The following is a 25,404-nucleotide window of genomic DNA, read 5'->3' as shown; positions in this document are numbered from 1 at the left end:
TTTTTGTGTACTAAGTTTACAATTGGCACCTACGGAAAGTTAAAAGCTTCTGTTATTACATACAGACTTTACAAAACAAGCAAATAATTGTCGTAATTATATACAATATAACACTAGATTATAAATTTGTTATTTTATTATTATTCTAATAAAATTGACTATAAAAATATATCCAGTGGCAAATTATTTTTTTTCCGCAGATGTTTTAAATCTATTTAATTAATGAGGTTCACCATAAAATTTTGTTGATTTAAAAAAAACGTGCTAATTTACTTTTTAGTTTTATATTTCAGTTTTATTTTCGCTACGCTTATCATCAATTTTTTTGTTGTCTTATTAACTTAAACAAGTTTATTTGATTTAAAGCTTCTGAACCTTTCTGACTAGTTACACTGCAAGTTGATTAAAACTAAATGTTTTATATATTTAGTATTATTTTTATAAATATCTATTTGTCTTAAAATGCTATGCTCTTTTAGTATTCCAAGTTTCATTTCATTTTAATGCAATATTATATTTCGTAAGTTTTTTTTATATTCAAGTAGCTTAAATTACTCATTTATCTTATTTTTATTCCTCGGGTGTCTTCTATTTAAGTGGCTTTAAGTTTTTTTTAAAGATCACTAGAGTATAAAAAACAACATTTAATAACTTTAACTTTATTTAAATATGCCACTGCGATAATTGTGGTTCAATATCTAACATTTTATATTCAAAAAAATCAGCTATTCATTATATCTTTATAGTAAAAATAAGAATTGTACTAACATCTTTAAACTACGCTTAAACAAAATATACATTATATGAGCAGGCATACTATCAAAAAACACTAATTTGACACTGATTTCTTTCAATAAAAAGTATCAATATCTTAAACAAAAGAAGAACTAGTATGCTTATCTTTTGTTCGGCTAGGTTAGTAAATAACATCATATAAGTTAACATTATTCTTATTTGTAAACTCTGAGTTTTCTATCCATTGATGTAGTAGCCAAGTAAGATGCATTAGGACCAAATTGCACTCCAGTACAGATCTCTTGATGGTCATCCCACTTTGCTACCTGGGCCCACTGTTTGGAAAGGTAAACTCTTGTGTCAGAACCTCCAATAGCTAGATATGCACCCGAGCTATCAAACTTCACTGATCGAACCTAAAAGTTAACTATATTAGTTTTCCTACTTACGATCAAAAAAAAGTTTCCAATTTCAAAGCAAAAAAAAAAATGGGTAAAATTAGAAGTTAAAAAACATATATGTTTAAGTAGTACACAGAAGGTAAATATTTAATTGTAAATTTAGCTATGATGCTATAAAATAAACTAAAAAATCTGAATAACTTAAACTTTCTCTTTATTAGTATTATTTAAATATCAAGATAAAATGGACTAGAACTTGTCGAAATAAAAACTATCTTGAGATTTACAAAAGTATCATTTCAAACTAGCTTGAGTAATGGCTTAAGTTAGACTGAGTGAAAGGCGACCATTAATATTTGCAATTTTGAAAAGCCTAAATAAAAACATAGAGCAGCTTTGATATTTTTTTTTTTATCTAGTCTGAAAAGATCAAAATATATAAGCAACCTAAATGCAACTATTTCTCACTTGGTCTTGAGCCCACTCGAAAATTTAATTATAAACTTTTCAAGTTTGTAAATTAATTTTTATGATTGCATATAACAAAAACATTATTTGCTTATCTTTGAAATAAATATAATCTTATATAAAGCAACAATTATAATGGTTACAAAAAAACATAGATTTTAATCTACAAAGCTAAAAACACTCAACTGCATACTTATTACTACTTTGTAAATTATCTATTTATAAGGTTTAAAATTAATATAAATTTTTCAAATTAGAATGTTTAACTATAAGTAAACTTTGACAATATTCATGCAGTCTTGTTAAAAACTATATTAAAAAAGCTAGTTTTGTACTAATTTCTATTATATCAATCAACTTTTAAGGCTAAGTAAAAGATTAACATTATAATCGTCGTCCATGGTAATGGTTTTGAAGTTCCTTAGTTTTCTAAGATCCCATAGTTTGACACTAGCATCTTTGCTACCAGTAGCTAGGTAGTAGCCGTTTTCACTAAAAGACATCGAAAGTATGCTCCCTGCATGGCCTGGAAAGTTGGCTACATTTGATCCACTCTAAAATTGTATGTGATTTAAATAAAAGTTAAAAATTTCATGTCAATAATTTGTTACATTCTAGATTAGTTACTAAACCTATGCTCAGGGTTGCCACTGGTCTTTAAGAAATTTCTTTCAGGTTTTTAGAAATACACGTTTTTGGGTGTATTTCTAGTTAAAATTTAATTCCAAGGTAAAAAACTGTGCTAAATATAACAACATTGAAATGATACTGTAAAGCTACTTTAAATGTGTTTTATAATAAATTTTTTTTCGTGATGATAAAAAAATTATCTGTATGATAGATTTTTCGTGTCAAATCAAAGTTTTATTACTTAACATGTAAAAATTATTTAAAATTCCAGGTCTTTTAGCCTAACTGTCAAATTCCAGATTTTTCCAGGATTCAAGGTTTAATTGCAACCCTGCATGCTTTAATGAAACTTTTAATATAAATCAAAACAATTTTAAGAATCTAAATTGTCTACCAAATAATTTGAACAAACGAAAAGTAATTTACATAAACTTATATGATTAATAAATGACCTTCAGATCCCAAATTTGAATTGAGCTGTCTTCATGGCCAGTGCCAAGAATCATACCATCAGGATGCAATTGTGTGCACAGAACAGCTAGAAACAATAAAAAATGAAATAATGCAAATAATCTACTAAGCAGGCTTAAAGTAATCAGGGTTCGTGCGCAAATTTTTTTTCATTTAGCCTAACATTTTTCAAAGTAAGAAAAATCCCCTTTAGAAGTCAATTTAGGTATTGAGAAGTCTTGATTAGTACTATTGTAGTCTCAGACTTCAACCAGTTTTATCTCAATTATATTTTGAGCTTTAAAAATCTGCAAAAAACAACTCATAGCTTAGTTACAACTCCATAAAATAAGACTAAATTGTGAAAAAGGTGATTGACACCCCTATGCCCTCAACATAATAAATTCAGTGATAAGTTTTAAAATAATTGTTATATCTAATACATACTAGTGTAAAAATTTAATATTACTAAACACAATTGTTCAATGTAATTAAGCACTAAGTAAAAATATTATAACTAGAAGATTTATAATAAAACGACGTGCATTGTCGTGTTTTATTTAAATTTAAAATGAAACGCTTACATGAGTATTAAAATAAGTAAAAATGTTTATTAAAGTATTTTGACTAATACTTAAAATTGATACATAATTATAAATCCTAAACTCATGTCATATCAGATTTAAAAAGCTTACACTTAAATATTTTGTTCTTGTAAAGAAAAATGAGTTGTACCTAAAATTTGTACTCCCACAAAACTTAGTACTTATATCTTAAAGCTAAGTTTTAGTGTTGTGATTATCTCTAATAACTTTAAAAAATATATGAATAAACTGCTAACAGTTTTAATCTAAAAAGTATTTGGTATAAAGCCTTTAAATTAGTTTTAAAACAGTTTAACCAACTAAGCTCTGAAAACATGGCTGATGTAAAAAAATTCAAACAAACAGCTAAGTAGTTGAACTAAACTGTAATGTTTAAACTGTGTTTTTTTTATGAATTTTCATAATTATGACGTATATAATCTACTCAAAACAAAATAATGAAGGTTCTTAATTTTTTTTAGAGATTCAAAAAAAGGTTTTAAGCATTTATTTTTACAAATACTGACTGATTTTGTCTTTACTCACTAAATCTTTTTTTAGAAATAAATTCAATCTCATTTTGATCTTAAAAATATTTTTCAATTTTCTTTTATCAAAAATGTTCAAGCATTTGAAGTGAGAAAAACTGAGATTCTCAAATTTTTAAATAAAAAAACTGATTTAGCCTTACGTTTTTTAACTTTTTTCAAAAAAAACTGATTTAGCCTGACGCCCACGAACCCTGGAGTAATGTATTATAAATTTTCTATATCTTAAGTTTACTTTCAATCAAACTTATAATAATAAAATATGATGAAATAAAAATAAAATTCTTAAGCTGATTTAAATTTTATTTTTGTAGGGTTGACACTCCAAAAGATAACGTGAGTCTAAGGATTAGGCTTTTAAAATGTTTATAAACTATTTGACAGGGTTGCAACTCTTTGAAGTCGAAAATTAAGGTCGGAGGCTAAGTTACTACTAATTAGCCTGAATGCTTAAATTATATAGTATTTCAACTTCAAAACTGTAAAATTAATCAAAAAACTAGCTTAAATAAAATTAAAGTGGATTGAAACAAAGAACTTAAAAATTACATCAATATAAAACTTTAAATATATCATATAATACTATCTAGTAATTTAACTGATATCTGTAATTTAAGTACAATAAAATCCTTGTTAACTACATAAACATGTTTATAACAATGTATAAAGATGATTGTTATCTTTTAATTTTTCAGCGTTGTAAGTAACATTTCAATTATAATTATCTAAAATTTAAAATAAATATTAAGCTTTCTTTATGCAAAAAGTGTAAGAAACTTGATTAAAACAATAATAAAACAAATAAAAGGCTAACCAGAATCAACCTCAGGGTCAGTAACGTAGCTAAACACTTGGGCTGTGTTAAGATCACTAAACGCCCAGTACCTGTCCTCACTTGAACTCAGCAAGTAGTCTCCAACAGCATGTAGACTTATACCTATGGATTAAATAAATAAAAATTGAGTTTCAATTAAAATCCACTTACGAGCAAAATGTGTTCTTTGTTAAGTAAAATTGGCAGAATTTTTAAAATGCTGTAAAATTTAAAGACCGTTAATTTCTTACTGATTACTTAAAGGCATACCTGAAAATTAGTATTAAAATCGTACAACACAGAAACAATCAACATACTTGTTACAGCTGCTTTGTGAGCATTAATTATAGCGGACTGCTGTCCACTTTCAGCGTTCCAAACTCTCACTGTTGCATCTGAAGATGCAGTAATTGCTACATCCTATAGTCAATTATTTTTATTGAAATTCAAACCAGTTTATAATAAGTTTTTTTAATGTAATTTATGCAATTATAAACTAACTGAACTATCTACAACTTCCATAAAATTAATTTACAATCAAGTCTATTGATAAGTATCTATAGTTTTTAAGAAAAAAATGTTATTTAAAGATTATGATTCTAAAATTCTTAATAAACTTAAACAACTATAAAACTATATACCTTATTCAGTAACATAATGTATCATCAATTATATATTAGAATAAGAGAGTTCTAACCACACAAAACAATTCTGATAAAAACTAAATTAAGAGTAATACTTTCACTTTAAAGAATAGGCTGATTGCTTTATAATCTTTTTAATCTATATTAAATATTCTGTGACAAACTACCTTGTAAGGATGATAGACAACACTGTTGATTTTTTTCCCATGACCTTTCAAAGTTGACACAATCTTTTCTTCTACCATATCAAAAACTACTGCAGTCTTATCAAGTCCTCCAGTAACAACTCTGTTATAATTTAAATTGTATTCTTGTAGTTTTATAAGTTTTTAGTGTATATAACAAAGATAAGGACAAACTTAACTTTCCCTTGAGAATTTGTTCACAAAACTTAACATTGGATCCTAAATGCAGGCTTAAAAACAAACGTCTATTTATAAATGTTTGAATTAATCTCTAAGACAAAGATAGACAGAAAAAGTTAAAAAAGTATGGAATGTAATTTTTTCATAATCAATTAACCCAATTTAAGTAATTATTTAAGTATTAGTAACGGACAAACTGTAAAAATTTAAAGATTGTTTAAAAAAAACACTGTGACATAAACAATGTTATGTAATATTTACGTCTTTACAGTAACTTTAAATAAATTTTAAGTAATTTTAGACAGTACTCGACAAACACTACTAAAATATAGTTACAGGGTTGCCACTCGTTTTTTCAAATTTTTTTTTAGGATTTCCGAAATTCTTCCAGGTTTTTGAAAGCACATCTTTTTTCAATAATTTTTAGTATTAAGTTATTATTTAGTTAAAAAACTGCTGTTCAAAAGATATCAATTACTTAACAGTTACTGTAAGTATTGCAATTTATTTTATTATGTTGGAACCTGGTACTAAATTCTTCTAAGATGGTTGTTCAAAAGCCGTTATGTCGGTTTAATAAAAATAGCTAAAAGTCTACTTAAACTTTTTCTTAATTAGAACGTGTTATATTTTATTAATTGTTGTTAAAATATTTTATTAAATGATTATTTGATTTTTAAAAGTTGCAATAATTAGTTAAGGCCATAGGGGGGTCCAACATTTTTTTTTTTTTTTACAAAAATTAACTTTGGCTTTTATATGAAAGCTTTAATTACAAACTACAAGCCAGTTTTTATAGAAATCAAAAATATCATTTAACTTTTGAGATATTTAATTTTTTGTAAAAATTTTCCAATATAAACGTATGGACCACAAATTTTTCGGGGTCAATTTTCTCGGAAATTTTAAAATTCACTAAAAATCTATCTCCTCCTTTATTTTTCAAGCAATCTTCTTCAAATTTTCAGGAAACATTCCTTTTAATAAAAGGAAAAAACGTTACTTTCGAATTTAATAATATAAAAAATAAAAATTCTATCATATTAAATATTATGATTATTTAAATTTAAAAAAAAGTGTTTTTTTTTTTCAAAGAAAAAAATATTAAAATTTTTTTTTTTTTAATTCCAAAGTAATGTTTTTTTGTTATTGTATAAAGATTAGACTGTGAAAGTTTTAAGAAGATTGCTTGAAAAATGTAGGAGGAGATAGATTTTAAATAAAATAGTCTTTTTTCGCTGTTTTAGTTTTCCTTCCCATAGGGAATCTATTATGCGGCTCGACTTTGACTGGTCATATCTCAAAAAATAATTTGAATTTTTCAAAACGATAAAAAGCATCTTAAAGCTTAGAAAAACTCTATAAAATAAGATTAACTTGTAAAAAACATGGTTTACCCCCCCCCCTATGGCCTTAAAATGTTATATATTTTAAACATGATCTAAGTCCTTAGAAGTAAGTTATTTTTTCATTAAAATATACATAACTAATGTAAATAATACTTTTCAAGCTTTATAAAACTATTTAAAAAAAACAAGAAAAAGTTACTTTGTCTGAAGTATATCAAATTCATCTTGTGCTAAAATAGAAGAATGACAACATGCAAAATAAGCATTGTTTAGTTTACTATACTTTTTGTTTTAAAAATTTGAAGAGTTTTGCGTTAACTTCATATTTTTCTGTAAACAAATTTTTGTAACATTTTTGTTACAAGTACAAAGTAATGTTTTTATTTCTTTCCTAATGACTTCCATTCACTAACAATATCAACAAAAAAATATTAAAACATTATTGTTTCCATTACAACACAGTTAGCTAAAACTACAGATTTATAAGTCATAAAAACTATCAAGTATTTTAATGTTATCTATTTTATAAAAATTAACAAAAACTCAAACTTTAAAAATTCCAGGTTTTTTTTCAAAATTTCTCAAGTTTAAAATAAACTGGCAACCCTGTAGATAACCTAAAACTGATCTTAAATTAATTTTTAAATTTAACAGACCTATTCTTTTCTGCACATAGGTCCAAACACAAAATACCAGGAGAAGAAGCGGAATGAAGTCCACTGTGCACATTCTGAAGTAGAATTTTTTTTATCAATTTAAAAACTAACTTTTTTTTTTGCTTTAGCTGTGATATGTTATTTAGTTTAATACATACAAAAAATTTTACTTTTAACTCACAACAGAGTAATCTTTGATGTCGTCTTGGCTTGCGAGACCTTCTGGTAATTTTTTTCCTTTCTGTTTACGCTTAACACTGAGCTCTTCAGCTTTATTCTGCAAAACTTGCTGAAGATCATCAGATATTCCTATCGGATCACCTGTATATTCTATTGTTATAAAAAGAATAAAAGACCTATGCTATAACAGAAAATTATAGCTGCTAATTTTTAACAAAAAACAACATTGAGTCACTTCAAATTAGGCTCAGTTTATAAAAAAGGTTTATTAAAAGAAACAACTTAGTAGCCAAAAAATAAAAAACCTTAACTCTTAACGGACTTTAAATAATGTCTTATAAGACTCTAATTATTAAATAAGTTTCGCTACAACATTTTATTAATTCACTATTTTGAAAATTTAATAAATCATTCTAGACTTGAGTCCTTTGTATGATGCAATTAACAAGTCTTTAATTATAGTATTATTGAATCTATAAAACATATAATTTTAATCAATAAGTTTAATCAATTAATTTATTTTAAAGAGTAAAATAATTTAACTAGCTTAAAATTAAATTTAATTAAACTAGTTAAAAATAAAACTGTCATGCTTAAGTCCTTACTGATAAGAAAGATTATAGAACAATTCAATTTCGTTTTTGAACAGTTTATTTAAAATTAGTGATGTACCGGACTCACTATCCGGGTCCGGCCGGATATTGCCATTTTTGTCTGATATCCGGATCCGGCCGGATTCTAATTTGAAAAAAAAGTCCGGATCCGGCCGGATCCTAACAGAGATCCGGCCGGACCCGGATCTAGTTAGTAAAAAAGAGCATACTGCTAACTATTTTTCAAAAACAAACTCTGTGTAAATTAAAAAGAGTTATTTTTGTCAGTTAAAATTAAACACCTACCGTGATTGGCTCATTTTGTACACGTGACTAATTTACATTTGTTTACATTTAAACTATGAAATAAACATTTCAGAAATGCAACTGTTTGTTGTAAAATTGAAAACTTTGGAATGAATACTTGCATTATTTATTGTTTAAAGTTGAGCTCAGAGAATATTTAGAGTTAATACGGTTGAATGTACGAGCCAATGAGAATCATATGACGAAATGTTTCAAACTAAATACTGATAAACAAAACATCAGAACATGACAGGCAGTTTATATGTAAGCAGTTAGTTAGTTTGGTGTGTAGCTTGAAGCAACAAAATATATTGAACTTTTTTGTGAATGCTTTTGTGTAAGTAGTGTTTTGTTTTAAAAGTGAATATTTCAACAGTTGTTTAAATATTTAAGCCAGGTTTATAGTTTAATAGTTTATTAAAAATTTAACAGTTTCTTGTTTACTAAAAGTTTTATTTAATTTTTAGTTTATTGATTTAAGTTTTTTGATATAGATTTAAATAGCTTCCAGTTTTTAAAGTGTTACCAAAGCAATTAATAATTTTGTATATGCTAATATTTCTTGTTGTGTTTTATATAAATAATTCATCACTCAAAACTGTCGTGTCTGATTATAGAAAGTAGTCTCAGTTAGAATTTAGTATTTGTTAGATATTAATTAAATGAGGTAGGATTTAGTTATGATGGGTAGTACTAATAAGTTAATTGTACCACAATCAGTCCACAACTTTACTACCAAATTGTCAACCTTTGCTAGCTGTTCTACTGATTATTAGATTGAAGTAATTTTTTCAGTTTTTAAAAATCTCATTCTGACTCAGGCTTGTTTATACTCACTCTAGCTAGTTTTATTGACTTAAACACTGGCAACCCTGCTAGTTTGAGGATTTTTGGAATTTTAGAAAATATTGGACTGCCTCAGGCTAGTTTAGTTTTTTGTAAAAACTCAGGCTAGTTTTCTTTTAGATTTTAAATGAGTTTGAGCTATCCAGTTTTTAATATTTTGTAATTTTCTAGTTAATTTTGTTCAAGAACTTGATTTCAGATTTTCAATTGTAAATAACACCTAATTTTGTAAACCTTGTGGCTAGCTGTTCTACTTATTATTAAATTTCTTTTTTTTTTTTCAGTTTTTAAAAACCTCATTCTGACTCAGGCTAGTTTATACTAGTGATGTACCGGACTCACTATCCGCGTCCGGGTCCGACCGGATATTGCCATTTTTGTCTGATATCCGGATCCGGCTTGATTCTAATTTGAAAAAAAAAGTCCGGATCCGGCCGGATTCTAATTCGAAAAAAAAGTCCAGATCCGGTTCCGGCCGGATTCTAATTTGAAAAAAAAGTCCGGATCCGGGTCCGGTACATCACTATTTTAAATAGATTTTCTTGTAACTTAACGATAGCGTTGCATTTAGTTGGAATAATGTTTACAACAGTCTTGTATTATGATTTCACAGAAAAAAATTAGCGCGGAGCTTAATATTTTTTGAAAACTTTACTTCAAGATTATATATATATTTTTTTGTGATTTGTGTGTTTTGTGCTTTATTTTAAACTTGTTTTGAAGCTGATGAGTGCAAAGCACGAAACTCAAGTCCTTTGAATTTTACATCTTGAAATAAACCTATATAAGTATATATATATATATATATATATATAAGTTTGTAGTTAAAAACATTAAGTAGGTAGCTCAATTTTTTCACGAGAGAAAAAAGAGCATATTTTAAGGGCATAGGTGGAGGGGGTAAACACCCTTTTTTGGTTTTTGATCTTATTTTGTATAGTTTTTACTAAGCTACAAGATGCTTTTTATAGATTTTGAAAATTTAAATAAATTTTTGAGATATAGCTGGTCGAAGTCCGAGGCAACAAGAGATTCTTATGGGAGGCGCAAACTAAAACGGCAAATAACTAGAAATAACTAAAAATAAATCTTCTCCTACGTTTTTTGAGATAATTACCTCAAATTTTCAGGAAATGTTCCTTGAAATATTTAGAAAATTCTGTCGGAACAGAATTTAAAATAATTTAAAAAAAAAGAAATTTATAACAAAAACACTCCAAAAAAACTTTTTTTTGTTTGTTTTTTATATAAACTTTTTATTTTTATAAATTCTGGTCCGACAGAATTTTCTAAATATATCAAGGAACATTTCCTGAAAATTTGAGGTAGTTATCTCAAAAAATGTAGGAGAAGATAGATTTTTAGTGAAATAGTCTATTTTTGCCGTTTTAGTTTGCTTCTCCCATAAGGAACCTATTGTTGCCTCCGACTATGACCGGCTATATCTCAGAAATTATTTTGAATTTTTTAAATCTGTAAAAAGCATTTTGTAGCTTAGTAAAAACTGTATAAAACAAGATAAAAAATCAAAAATTAGTTGATCTGCTTCTTCTGCATTAGTTGATTTTACATGAAAAAGATGTTGCAAGCTATAAATAACTTTTTGCTTCTCAGGCCACATTTAGCCTGCAGTTTTCCGACCCCGGAATTAAGACACTTGAATTTAAAGCTAAAATAAACTAAACCTTTTGCTTATTTAGTACTAAATCATTGTAAAAACACACTAGTATTTTATTACCAGAACGTATAATTCAAAATTACTATATGTTATAAAATATTTTTCAAACATTTAAAGAAAATACATAACGTTATAAATAATTTTTTTTTATTGCAGCAAAAATAATCAGTCAATGTAATAAGAATTACACTATAAAAACTTCAAGTACTGATTCCATGACTGATTTATTCTTGAGAAAAACATAATTTCATTACTTTAATTTGACTGTCTATTATAAATTTAACTGGTGAAAATACTTACTTGGTTTACAAAGAATAAAAACACATTATTTGTAGAAAAAAAGACAACAACATATCAATACTGTTTAAATGGATATACTTGAACAAAAATATGACAATCGTGTTCACTTATTTTTATCAACTTTTAATTTGCATTGTTAAAAATAAATTTTTCAAATCTAGGCTCATATAAAAAGTTAAAATTAAACCCACTAGTGGCCAGTTTAGGCCCTTTAGGGGCATTTTCTGCTTTTAAGGTACATAAATAAGTAAGAAGACTAAAAAGTAAATGGGTAATTAACTAGTAGTAGGGCGATACCTAATAAATGGGAGCAATTTTTTTTGCAAAAACGGAGTTTAGTAAATGAGTTTGGGAAACCCTGATATTTAGTAACAGTGAACAAACCATTATTAATAGTAGTATTTTCTGACTCCATAGGCACAGATGCATCTGAGTTAATATTTACACTAGGTGTTTGCTGTTGTGGAGTAACAATGTTTGATTGAGGCTTCAACGTTGCCAGCGCTTCTCTAGCGACAGTACTTTCTTTTGTAAGACGAGAAATGACACGACAAGCCGCATCGTGCTGGTATAAGGCATGTGACAACTCTGCGAAAATCAATAATAACTTTAAATTGGTTATTAATTACATTAATATGAAAATCTGAAAATTTAAAGTAAATCTTCTATATTATGGAAAAGATTATTTTAGAGAAAAAAAACAATTAAAACCTTACAGCATAAATTAGTCAATTCTTCTAAACATGTTTAACTAAAATAGCCTTACTAGAACAAAATATTAGCAAAGAGTTGGTTGATACTTTTCAAGAACATCATTATTGATTTAAATTAAGTTTTTAAACAAAAAGTATAACAATTTAACAAAAGTAACATTATTTATCATAATGAAAAAAGAAAAAATATGCTTCGATTAATAAGAATGTTAAATCGCAAAGGGAAATTATTTTAACAATAACAATATAAAAACCCCAATAGAAAAATAGTTTACTACGTATTTGGTATGTTGCTTCAATTTAAAGTTATTATTTATACGAAAAAAAAAAACGTCTTTTGTTTTAACCAATCAGCTTAGAAAACATTCTGTTTTCTTAGTTTAGCACTGCCAAGAGATAATTTCACAATATAAACAAGTTTACTCTACTCTTTTACACGTTTAGTGGATACTGGTGTTAACGAATAAGATTAATTAAAGGTATAGTTTAATTTTTGGTTTTACAATGGTTAATGGTTTTTTTTAATATTTTGATAGATGTAGCCATTCATTTTAAAGTTTCTAACATAATCTTAAATTACGGATTGTATAGAGATGATGGACTTGGTGACATGGATCATAAAAAACTAATCGCTTACGAGAAGATAAGAAAAACAACACTTAAGTCAATGCCTATCATATGCTTTAATATTACTTTACAACTCGCGCGCAAGTAACTAGTTTTTAAAATTGTCTTAAAGTTTATTTAAAAATACTTTTGGCCGTATCATAGAAATTGTCTATACAAATCAAATAATTTTAACTGTGACCACCCTTAACCATGTCATAAAGTGTCTCCCGTTAATGACACAAAAGCGCCAAAGTACCTATCTTTTCGAACGCAACCATGACTAATGAAATAAAAGCTCTTTAAGAGAACGAATTGACTGAAATTTAAGTCAAGTTTAAAAATTTATTTTTAACAATGTATTTTAAAAGTGCTGTAAGGTGCATGTAATGGAATATAATCTTTTTAACGTTCTTCTATTAACATTTAAATAGAAAGAAAATGTCAAAACAATGCTTCAGTACTTAAAACGAGATCCTCAGTTGATTAGTAAAATCTATAAAACTTATATGAACATGAAAGAAGACATTAAACTAAACTTAAACTAAAGCTGGCAATTATGTGTAAAAAACTACTGAGGATCTTGTTTGAACTATATTAAACGAGTAAAAAATTGTTTTGACAAAAAATTATAAAGTTTAAGGGATATTATTCTTCTTATTTTTAAGTCAAGAACTATTATTGGAATCACAAAAGTAAAAAGTATAAATTTTTCTATTAATATTAATTTGGGTAAATACTATGAAACCTAGTCGGCAAACATTTCCCGATGGGCTTTTTCAATCACAAAATTTTTAATATGAAACTTGTTTAAATTTAATCTAGTTGATTAATAATTTCAAGTCTTTAATGAAGTCCTATAACAAAACAGATTTATCTAACTTTTACAAGCTACATATCAAAGCTAATACAAAAAACAAGGTAAATAATATATCTAGTATTCTTAATAGCAATACAACAAATATTAGTACTGATACTATAAATAGAACTAACCTTATTAGCAATAACATAAATAGTAGTAACAGTTATGATAGCATCGTTAATAACAAAAAACGAATAATAACAGAGACAATAAAAATAGTAATTATATTAATAAAATAATTATAAATAATAAAAGCTATAATTCTAACACAAATCAATAGCAAAGATAAAATCGATGTATAACAAAATGCAATAAAAGTTTAACTATGTAATTAGCGATAATATAAAATGTATAAGTAACTTCGATAATACTAAGTTATGAATAATTCTTCAGTTATAATTAAACCCATAAGTAAAAAAGCATAAATTATGTATAAATTTGTCCTGGAAAAGACGTTAAAAGGTATGCAAGTGTTGTACGACTCGATAACCAAAATATTTTAAGGTAAACCAAGTCCTAGGATCAAATAGTTTGAGCGCTGTTCTTTATCGTTCAATAAACAATACTGAAGACTTGTGATTTTTATATAGCAAACAAAAATAACTGTCCTTTAAAAGGTACTTCCTTAACCAGAAACCTTGTTAATAAAGTTTAGAAAGAAATTAAGGGCCTAGATAAAATTTTTATCAGCTCAACAACAGTGTTTTAAAGATATGTACGCCTACTATAAGCACACTTTTAATATTTTTTTAAATCAAAACACTCGTTTGTATGAATACGTGTGTAATTGTTTTCACAGGCTTGAGAAAAGGCCAAAAATGGACAGGAGGGTAGCAATTGCAGCATAAGATGAGCTACTTATAAATAGAAGGGAGGATTTTTCGATTATTTACCCACACGACAGGCGATTATTCTTCAAATAAGAACCAAGCTATAACCATTTACTTGCTTTAATTAAAGTTTCATAAACAACCACAGATAACAAGTATTATATATGCACTATGTATTTTGTACTATTGTAATGCTATTGGCATTTTCTCCTTTTCGAGAGCATTTTTGTATAAAAACTCAACGCTACGCTCGATCTAGGCTTTAAGAGTTTTACTGTCTCGCAGTGAGCTTTTTAAGCCATTGCGGCTTTTCGCTGCACTTAGATTATGAATGGTTTCGATCTTGTTAAGCAAATTTAGTTCGCTTTATATTGCTCTATGAGTTGAGTTTAAACGATGACTTAGTTTTCTGCTTCTTTGATTCATGTATTTTAGTCTTTTAAAAGAATTGATAATTCGATTTATTGGTTTTATACTATATAGTATTTTAATCACCTTTTTGTTTCGCAATTTCATTGTAAATACAATTCATTACCACAGACTCGAGTTACGTTTAACAGTAGTGTAAATAATTCATTTATTAAACTTTTAGTAAATAGTAAGTGAGTCATATTAGTCTATTTATCAACTATAGTTACTCGTTATCTTGGGGACATCTCTTATGCAACTTAAAGCGCACGTTGCGTTATAAACCAGGCCCCTAACATTGTATAAGTAGAACACCCCGTTATCGATACTATTTCTGTCCCATTGTGGTGTTACTTTTAAATCTACTTGAAAAATCCAAATAAAAAATAATTAAATGTGATTCTGATCAAGTTTAAAAAATTATATTTAACTTATATTAATTCATTTAAATATAATTTTTATTTTACATTTTATTTTATATCTCAAACTTTAGTCCCTTATGTATGATAGTATATTTAGTTTACATGTGGTCAAACATCACATAAACACATTGTGCATAATCTAAGACGATTTAAAAAAAGCTTTATTAGGGCGCTTCTTGTTTTTATTTTGAGAAAATAAGATAAAATTCAAGAAAACTTACAAAAAAAAAGAATTACATAAAATCAAGAAGCGCCTCCATAAAACTTTTTTTAAATCGTCTTAAATTATGCACAATGTGCTTATGTGATACTTGGCACATGTAAAAAATCAGCTAAAACTCTAGGGTCGAATTTTTTGGGTCCCATACAGCTTGAATTGGGGTGGTTTTCATAAAATCTAAAAGAGGCTATGCAATTTTTTTTCAATCAGCTAAAATTTTGCACAGGGTGGTATTGTGGTATTTGCAAAGTGTAAACAAATTTCCAGCTGAAATTTCAAAGGAAACTGATTTCATAAGCACCCTAATATACATATTGGTACATAAATTTATAAGCATTTGTAAAGGATGTTTAATTTATGGTGATGTAACTTTCATTTTATTTTTTCTATAATAAAAATTCGGACTAATATACCACGCATACTATTGAATTTTTGCTCCGTTATTGTTTATATGTTTTAATAAGTTATTTCAAAAATACTTTGGGAGTTTCGAAACGTAAATTTTAACACTTAAACTCTTAAAACGTATACATTAAGCAAGTTTTTATCATCAACTTTTACTGTTGTTCTTATTGAACATGTAGTTCAAATGTTTTTATCTAGCTTTGCGTAATATTGTGTGTTTTATCTTGTTTTTTACTTACAAATATGTTTATAGCAAATATATTTAAAACAAAAAGACTTAATTTTATATGCAATTTTTAAAGTACGTTAATCTTTGACAGACTCCGTAGTGCTATTAATATTTTATGAATAGTGAACCGTCGTAAGTCAATAAAGTATTTAGGTACTAAGACAGTTGTTTCAATACTTCAGTAGAATTTTATAAATTGATGTTTGTGAAATTATCATTAGTTTTTTATTTGAAAATTTATTTAAGTACTGACGAGGTCTTTGACCGAAACTTAGTTTGTAAAATAAGTTCTTGAAAGAATAAATTGATTAGTTTTTTATTTGTTAACCCATACATAAAGTTCATATTTACTTTTCACTTTTATTATCTATAAAAATACTATTTTTGATTGATTAGATAAGGAGTAGTGAATAAGTCCAGTGGATGTTTCTGGAGAGAGCACTACTTCATTATCGAGCACAACAGGTGCTCCTACTCCCTAAAACTTGAGTCATATAACAAAAAACATGTTTATGTTCTACTCTTTGAAGTATGTATTTATATTTTCTCAACTAAAAGAAACGTTACTGATATTTAACTAATTAAGTAGTTTTTCAATTGTTGTAGGCAAAAATTATCATTACTGTAGTATATAATTTTTATATAGATATTTGTAAATCATTTAAAAATATTACCTTGTCTACTAGTTTGTAAATTCTTTTTTAGTGAATAGCTAGTTAACATTGTTGCATCCCATTCGTCCTGTAATATTTTCAATAAAGCAGGGATGCTAGTTGCTGATGGAGGTTTTGGTTTTACTATACTCTTCACCTGTAGAAAAACTTGCAAATATTATAATTTTTTTTTAGTTTTCTTACTGTAAACAAAATGAAATTTTTATATAAAATTCAAAAAAAATATCAAGACTATTTTAGTGTTTTCAAACAAACAAGCTTAAAAAATCGAACTTTTTTTTTTATTTTAACTTCATCCGAAACTAACTTTTTACGATAGCTTTTAAACGAACACTGAACAGTTATAAATTACATTGAAAAGTTAAGTATATTAAACTAATTATTTTTGAATTAGGGGTCGGTAGATTTGTTCGAGGAACGAGCCAGATTTACTGAAATAATATTTCGCGAGTCACATAATATCAAAGCAATTATGTGATGAAATGATTATGAAATATACAGAAAAGTTTAATCACAAGCAGAATAGAGCATACTTGCTATCTTTTAATATAAAAAGCTTATACTTGCTTTTTCTGCATTAGTTGTTTTAGTTTATTTTTAGCTAAAAAGGAGGTAGGGAGTCAGAAACTCATGCTTGGTGATTGCAATTTTCCTACCTCCAGTCTAAACTATCAGTTCATAATTGAGTCAAGTAAAAGTTTAATTGAGATACATTGTCATAATATTCATGGTTGCCACTCATCAAGCTGAGCAAATTTTCCTGACTTTTTACCAAAAATTTCCTGACTTTTCTAAATCAAACTCTTAAATTAAACTTATTCTAAAATACATAATTTGACACTTTAAACTATATAAAGCTTCCAATCTAACTTTAATACAGGTTAAAAACAATAGATTTTTGCTGAATTCTATCACCATCCATCTGTGTATGATTAATGTTTGTAATAAACAGCTCTATCAGCAAAATACTTGTATTATTACCTTATAAACACAGCTTGTCTGAAAAAAGAAACAATTTTTTAGCAAATCCTAGCATAAATGTATCTAGATAAACAAACGACATATAAGGAACATTTTGCAGTTTAATAAAGGATATTTTACTAATTTATACCAGCTGAAGGCATTGGAAACAAAATTAAATATTTTTGTAAATTTCTAGGAAAATTTTGGAATTTTTTTCTGACTTTAAAGGACTTTTAATTAACTTTTACCACTTGTAGGCTTTGGAAAACAAGGAATTTTGTAAATTTAAACTGACAAAATCTGACTTTTTTTTTTATTTTATCAAATTTCCTGACTTTTTTTCAAAACCCCCCATTTTTTCCTGACTTTTCCTGTTTTTTGTAATTTTTTCAAATTTTTCCTGATTTCCTGACTTTTCCTGACCGAGTGGCAACCCTGAATATTACACCAAGTATTAGTACAGAGTAGTAAATTGTATACTTGTAATGTGAGCCATTTTGAATTAAAAAATATACATAAGAGTTAGTGGTGGCTGTTACTAAGCAATATTTAAGAACAATAGCAGAAATAAAAACTATTTCTATTTTGATAAAATTACATATATTTTGTAGGGTAGGTGTCAGAAAAGCACGGCATCACTTTAGCACAGATTAACACTTTCAGGGTTGCCACAGATCAAGCTGAGAAAAATGTCCTGACTTTTTACCAAAATTTTCCTGACTTTTCTAAATCAAACTCTTAATTTAAAGCCTTAGGGGGGGGTAAATTATGTTTTTACAAGTTAATCTTATTTTATAGAGTTTTTTCTAAGCTTCAAGATTCTTTTTATCGTTTTAAAAAATTCAAATTATTTTTTGTGATATGACCAGTCAAAGTCGGGCCGCATAATAGGTTCCCTATGGGAAGGGAAAACTAAAACAGCGAAAAAAGACTATTTCATTTAAAATCTATCTTCTCCTACATTTTTCAAGCAATCTTCTTTAACTTTCACAGTATAATCTTTATACAATAACAAAAAACGTTAGTTTGGAATTAAAAAAATGTTTGGTGAAAATATTTTTTTGAAAAAAAAAACACTTCTTTTATTAATTTTTGTGATAATTTTTTTTTTTAATTACTAAAATACTCAAGTAACGTTTTTTCCTTTTATTATAAGGAACGTTTCCTGAAAATTTGAAGAAGATTGCTTGAAAAATGAAGGAGGAGATAGATTTTTAGTGAATTTTAAAATTTCCAAGAAAATTGACTCCAAAAAATTTGTGGTCCATACGTTTATATTGGAAAATTTTTACAAAAAATTAAATATCTCAAAAGTTAAATGATATTTTTGAATTCTATAAAAACTGGCTTGTAGTTTGTACTTAAAGCTTTCATATAAAAGCTAAAGTTAATTATAGTAAAAAAAATGTTGGACCCCCCACATGGCCTTAAACTTATTCTTAAATACATAATCTAACACTTGAAACTATATAAAGCTTTCAATCTAATTTTAATACAGGTTAAAACAACAGATTTTTGCTGAATTCAATCATCAAACTTCCATTACATCACTTGAATCATCTGTGTATGATTGATGTATTTGCAATAAACAGTTTTATCAGCAAAATACTTGTATTATTACCTTATAAACACAGCTTGTCTGAAAAAAAACACATTTTTTTAGCATTTCATAGCAGTACTTGGCATATACCTCTTAGAACTTATTTTATAAATCTAAACAACTTTGAAAAAATTATAAAGAGGTAAAGTATACACATCAGTTTATTACATAAAATACTAAACTAACTGTTTAATTATAAAGAACTCAACTATTTACTTAAACAAAAAACACTTTGATTCTAAAATTGTGCTAGATAAGCTTTTCTGTATATATCACAGTTTCACTATGGAAGTGTCCTTGCTACAGATCATCAATACTAAAAAGCTTACAAAATCTGCTTGTTCAAGTAGAGTACCTCTTCATATGAAAAAGTTTTGCAGTTTTATAAAGGATATTTTACTAATTTATACCAGATGAAGACATTGGAAATTAAATAACTTTGTATATTTTTAGGAAAATCTTGAAGTTTTTTCTAACTTTAAAGGATTTTTATCTAATTTTTTACTATTTGAAGGCTTTGGAAAATAAGGAATTTTGAAAATTTAAACTGACAAAATCTGATTTTTTTTTAATCAATTTCCTGACTTTTTTTCAAACCCTATATTTTTTCTTGACTTTCGTCATTAAAAAAAAAATTTCCTGACTTTTCCTGATTTCCTGACCATGTGGCATCCCTGGCTTCAGTGTCACTCTCTACTACAGTGACGCCGTACTTTTCTGACCCGTTCCCATTTTGTAAGGCCATGATAAATATTAAATTTTGTGTTTTTCAGTTTTCAGGGTAGTTCATTTGAGATTTATTTTGACAATTAGAGTGATGTTGATTGAAAAATTAAAATAATCAAATATCAGGTGTTGGATAATTACTACTGTTCTACTAAGTCGGTTCAAGTCCTTTAATATGCTTTTAAGTGACTACTCCTTGGACCTTAAAACTGATTTCAGAACAAGTTGAGGAAATTGAAAGCTAGTTTAACAACAAACCTTACTAGTGAGTCTTGTCAGATCTGATTTGTATATAAGAATATTATTTTTGTATTGGTTCATTATTTAGAAACAAAAAAAAATAAGAATGCTATATTTTATTGTAGTTGTGTTAAATATATTTAAATAAATTACAATACGTTACACAAGACACACAATTTCAAAAACACTAAATATATTTCGAGCAATTATCTTCAGTAGAGTACAATGCTAACAAATAATAAGATTTTACACACTTATATAGTAAATAAGTAATCATAAAGTAATCAAGAGATTAATAAAAGACAAAAGCAATTAGTAACAGTTAAAATCAAACTTTCTCAATATCAAATTATTCAATTTCTTTCTATTGTCTTTTATCATTTTACTGTTTTGTTTAATTACAACTTCTTCCACATAATTATTAAATTTATCAAAATCTTCTAAAGACAACACTTCCTTTAATTTACTCGAGTAATATACAACTGCAGATTCCAGATATTTATAGTTACGTTCAACTTTCAAAATTTCAGATTTCAAAAATATTTTATCCACTTTACTAGATAACTTTAGTTTTAAATTATTTATTCTAAACAAAATCAATTTTAATCATGCACTGTTTTAAGAATTCTATAAGTAATTCTTTCTTAATAAGTTTACACTGTGTGAAAATCAGCTTATTACAAAGCTTGACGCCATTTTTGTCATACTTCTTTTTCAGATATTAGAACATAAGTGACCAGTAAGTATACAATACGTTACACAAGACATACAACTTCAAAAACACTAAATATATTTCGAGCAATTTTCTTCAGTAGAGTACAATGCTAACAAATAACAAAATTTTACACACTTATATAGTAACCAACTAGCAACTTATATGCTAGCACGTATATACCAATAGGATAGCTCATACTGTGAACTCCAGTAGCAAGAAACCTAAATTTTTGTACAATGGCACACATGTGCAGACAACTGTAAAAACTTTATGCTTTAATGGTCCTCTTTATTTAAGTAATTCCAAGCAATATTGTTATCAGAGAAATATGATGTGACAGCAGATCAAAAACTGTGTTAGCTGTGGATTATATTTAAAAAGTAATAAATAATTGATTTAGTATCTGAATGATCATTAAAAAAACAGGAGTATAGTTAGAGTGTAATAGAGTGAATTTATTATTTTTTAGAGTGTTGTTACGTCATAAATACTGAAGGGACTAAGTATAACTTTAGATGCTGTTTAATTAAGATCATTAATAGTAGGTATGCTATTTTTCATTACTATATGTGCAGTAATTTCGAAAACTTTTAGGTATGGAGGATAAAATTAAATATTGGTATATAAAAAGTTCCTAGCAAGGGATGCGAGAACAAATGGAAATGTTTTAGGGGTGTAAGAAAAAATTAAAATACTTAATTATAATAAATTTAATATTCAAGAGTGGGTATGGTTTTTTTCCTTTAAAAAACATATAAAGTTGTTTTTTAGGGCTGCTACCCCATTCATTCTTCAATATAAATTTTGTCTTGCTTATATTATATGTTTAACTTACTTTACAACTTAATCTTACTAAAATATTAGTTTTAATCTTATGTAACAACTTACTTATTACACATAAACTGATATTAATAAAATGCTTATTTTTCTGGGTTAACACCGGTTTATGGCAAATTTTCTCCAGGTTTTCATAATTCTTCCAGGTTTTTAAAAGTAAACGTCTTTGGGTCTATTTTTAGTTGAAAAATTAGGTTTAAGGTAAAAGACTGTGTTGAATAGTAAATAATATAAATAGTATAAGATACTGTAAAGCTACTTCAAATGTTTTTTTAAATCAATTTTTTTTTGATAATGACAAAAATTGTTTTTCTTTATGATATATTTTTAGTGTCAAATCAAAACTTAACTATTTAAAATGTAAAGAATTGATCAAGATTCCTGGTTTTTTTTACCTAAATTGTCAAATTCCAGATTTTTGGCAACCCTGATGTAAGTTTACAATATCAGTTTTTATTAAAACTTATTATAAACCTTAGCTCTTAAATCAAATATTAGTTGTAAAAATAATTTTATTAAACTTTACTATACAACTTATAATAACATATTTAAACAAATTAAAGATTTGTTATTAAAATAGCAATTTCTAGTGATTAGATGTTACATAAATTATGTCGGTTTTTCATCTATAACTTTCCATATCTTTGAAAAATGGTTGTGTTAGAAATATCTAAATAGACACCTCAAAATTTTAGTAACTAAAATTAGCCCCTAAAACAAAATAAGCTTATGAAAATACGCAAAACTAAGCATTTTATTGAAGAAACTTGTAAAAAAAAATTACAATAACAATTTTAGGATATTCAGCTATAAATATAATTTTAAATCTCAACACCTTGTGTCTTAAATAAACCTAACTAAATAATAAGTCAAGGGCATAGGGGGGTTAAACTTTTTTTCACTATTTGATCTTATTTTATATAGCTTTTACTAAGTTACAAGATGCTTTTCACAGATTTAAAAAATTCAAAATGATTTTTGAGATATAGCCGCTCAAAGTTGGAGGCAACAATAGGTTCCATATGGAAGGCGCAAACTAAAACACCAATTAACTAGAAATCACTAAAAATCTATTTCCTACTTTTTTTGAGATAACTACCTCAAATTTTCAGAAAATGTTCCTTGTAATATTTAGAAAATTCTGTGGGAACAAAATTTAAAAAAATTAAAAAATTAAGTTTTACAACAAAAAAAACTGTTTTTTTTTCACAATTTTTTTATTTTTTAACTTTTTTTTAAAATTCATTCCAACAGAATTTTCTAAATATTTCATGAAACACTTCCTCAAATTTTGAGGTAGTTATCTCAAAAAACGTAGGAGAAGATAGATTTTTGTGAAATAGTCTATTTTTGCTGTTTTAGTTTGCGCCTCCCATAAGGAACCTATTGTTTCCTCCGACTTTGACTGGCTATATCTCAAAAACTATTTTGAATTTTTTAAATTTGTAAAAAGCATTTTGGAGCTTAGTAAAAACTATATAAAATAAGATCAAATTGTGAAAAATAAGTGTTTTACCCCCCTCCCCCTATGCCCTTAACCAATATAAAACAAAACTTTTTCTATATGCATTCAAATTATTAAATTAAAAGCTAACTATCTTACATTTATTTCAATAATTTGATCAGCTGTTAGATCTTCATTTGTCACTGGATCTCTTCCATGCTCTTTGACGTATTCTTCCAATAGTCTTTTTTCAAAAACGCATTTTGAGGATAAAGAAACTACAGGTGATCTAGGAGTTTCACCAGACACTGTTGAATTTTAAATTACAGTACAATTTACAGAAGATACTTTCACTAAATACAGTAGTAAAAAAGTCATAAGAATTAGTACTTTGTTGAAATAAATTAGATAATTATGTTTCTGACCACCAAACACTAAATATTTTCACATCCTGCCGCCAACTACACCTATGCTCACCCCTAACTTAACTACAAACTATAAAAGAGCAAAATACTTAAAATTTAATCAACTTAACTTATTTTAAAACTTACAAAAAGATTACTTCAATATATTTTTTCAAGTCTACAAAAAATTCTTATTAGCCTGAAATAGATTGAGCTTTAAAAAATCAAACTAGCTGGAGCGTGTAGCAAGTTGTAGTTTTAGTTACAATGTCACCTTTTTTTCTAATCTTTTGTCAATTATACCCTTGGCCTTTTTTATTCTGCATACCAAATCCAAGAATATCTAGTATAAGGTTTGAAAAATTTCTATGCTTGAGAGCTACATTTTAGCTTTTAGGGGCTACATCCCATTTATAATCTGTGAGCTTTACTTTTACCTTCATGGCTTTAGGCTGTACTTTGCTGATCCCTGATATAGACTATATATCTTTTTATGTGTTTATATAGTCATAATTTAAATAAATAAAATTGTCCTTTAAAACCTTTTTATAAATATTCTACTGCAATTCTCAGTTGTTTGATCAACCTTCTCACCAAATTAAAAACTTATCCTTAAGAAACACTTGATTCAAGGTCGTTTTAAAGACTTTGGAAAAATTTTCCAGATTTTTCAAACCAGTATTTTTTTAAATATCTTAAATTTAAGTTCTTTTGCCTAAATTGTCAAAATCCAAGTTTTTCCAGAATTTCAGGTTTTTTGGAAACCCTGTTGATTTAAACCCTTAAACTATTTTAAAAGTACTCATCTACATTTAAATTTACACTTTTATATAAGTAATAAGAAGTATGTTACTCACATTCACAACGCAACATAACAGATTCTGTCAAACGAGTTAGATCTAAATCCTGAAATAGTCATTTATGTGATCACAAATCAAAATATATATCTTTTGTGTAACTTTAACTATATACAAAAAAGCACTCTAAATTTAAACTATTACTTAAAAGAAAAATAGTGAACTTTTATAACTTACAAGGTCAAAAAGTTACTAATTTAAACTTATACCTAATTTTCATTCAGTAAAATTAAATTTATTTATAAACAATCATCATGGATAACAACTTAGATTTTATAAATTAATTAGTTTGAATATTTGATCTTAGCTTAAAATTTAAAACTAAATACTAGTTTATTGAGACATTAAAAGTTGATAGCTGTTTTAAGATTAAAAATTATAATTAAAAAGGACCTTATTGAAAACTATAGATTTTTAATTTCCCCCTTTTATAATGTACACTTTTAATTTTTATAAATATTTATGAAAACTTAAAAGTTTTTATCCTTTTAGTGCATATAAAAAGCAGTTTGATGAAAATATTTTGTAGTTAAAACTTATAAAGCCTCTCCATAAAACACAACCAAGTTATAAACTTGTACTGCTTCAAGTAAAAAAAACTAATTTAATTTTCCTTTTCTACAACTTCATGCTACATTTTAAACTAAGTGTTACCCAATCTATAACCTTAATTTATTATATATGTTGCGTACTTCAAGCTAA

General features: G+C 26.6%; 1 protein-coding gene across 1 annotated transcript; it reads right to left on the bottom strand.

Annotated features, from left to right (window-relative positions):
* Positions 1-649: 649 nt before the first annotated feature.
* On the bottom strand, positions 650-24,893 carry LOC145849230 (pre-mRNA-processing factor 19-like). Its single transcript, XM_082954368.1, has 12 exons — positions 24,703-24,893; positions 23,601-23,749; positions 16,917-17,052; positions 11,932-12,135; positions 7,826-7,965; positions 7,645-7,718; positions 5,442-5,562; positions 4,948-5,050; positions 4,631-4,753; positions 2,687-2,772; positions 1,988-2,158; positions 650-1,151 (listed from the first exon to the last, which is right to left on the bottom strand). Exons 1-12 carry the CDS (start codon positions 24,716-24,718, stop codon positions 951-953), a joined length of 1,524 nt encoding a protein of 507 aa, XP_082810494.1. The 5' UTR covers positions 24,719-24,893; the 3' UTR covers positions 650-950.
* Positions 24,894-25,404: the final 511 nt, after the last annotated feature.

Source organism: Thalia democratica, chromosome 1 (assembly GCF_965202585.1).
Source record: "Thalia democratica chromosome 1, ktThaDemo2.hap1.1, whole genome shotgun sequence".
Classification (NCBI taxonomy): Eukaryota; Metazoa; Chordata; class Thaliacea; order Salpida; family Salpidae; genus Thalia; species Thalia democratica.
The sequence above is the reverse complement of the archived record's forward strand: the minus strand, read 5'-3'. Positions and strand labels throughout refer to the sequence as shown.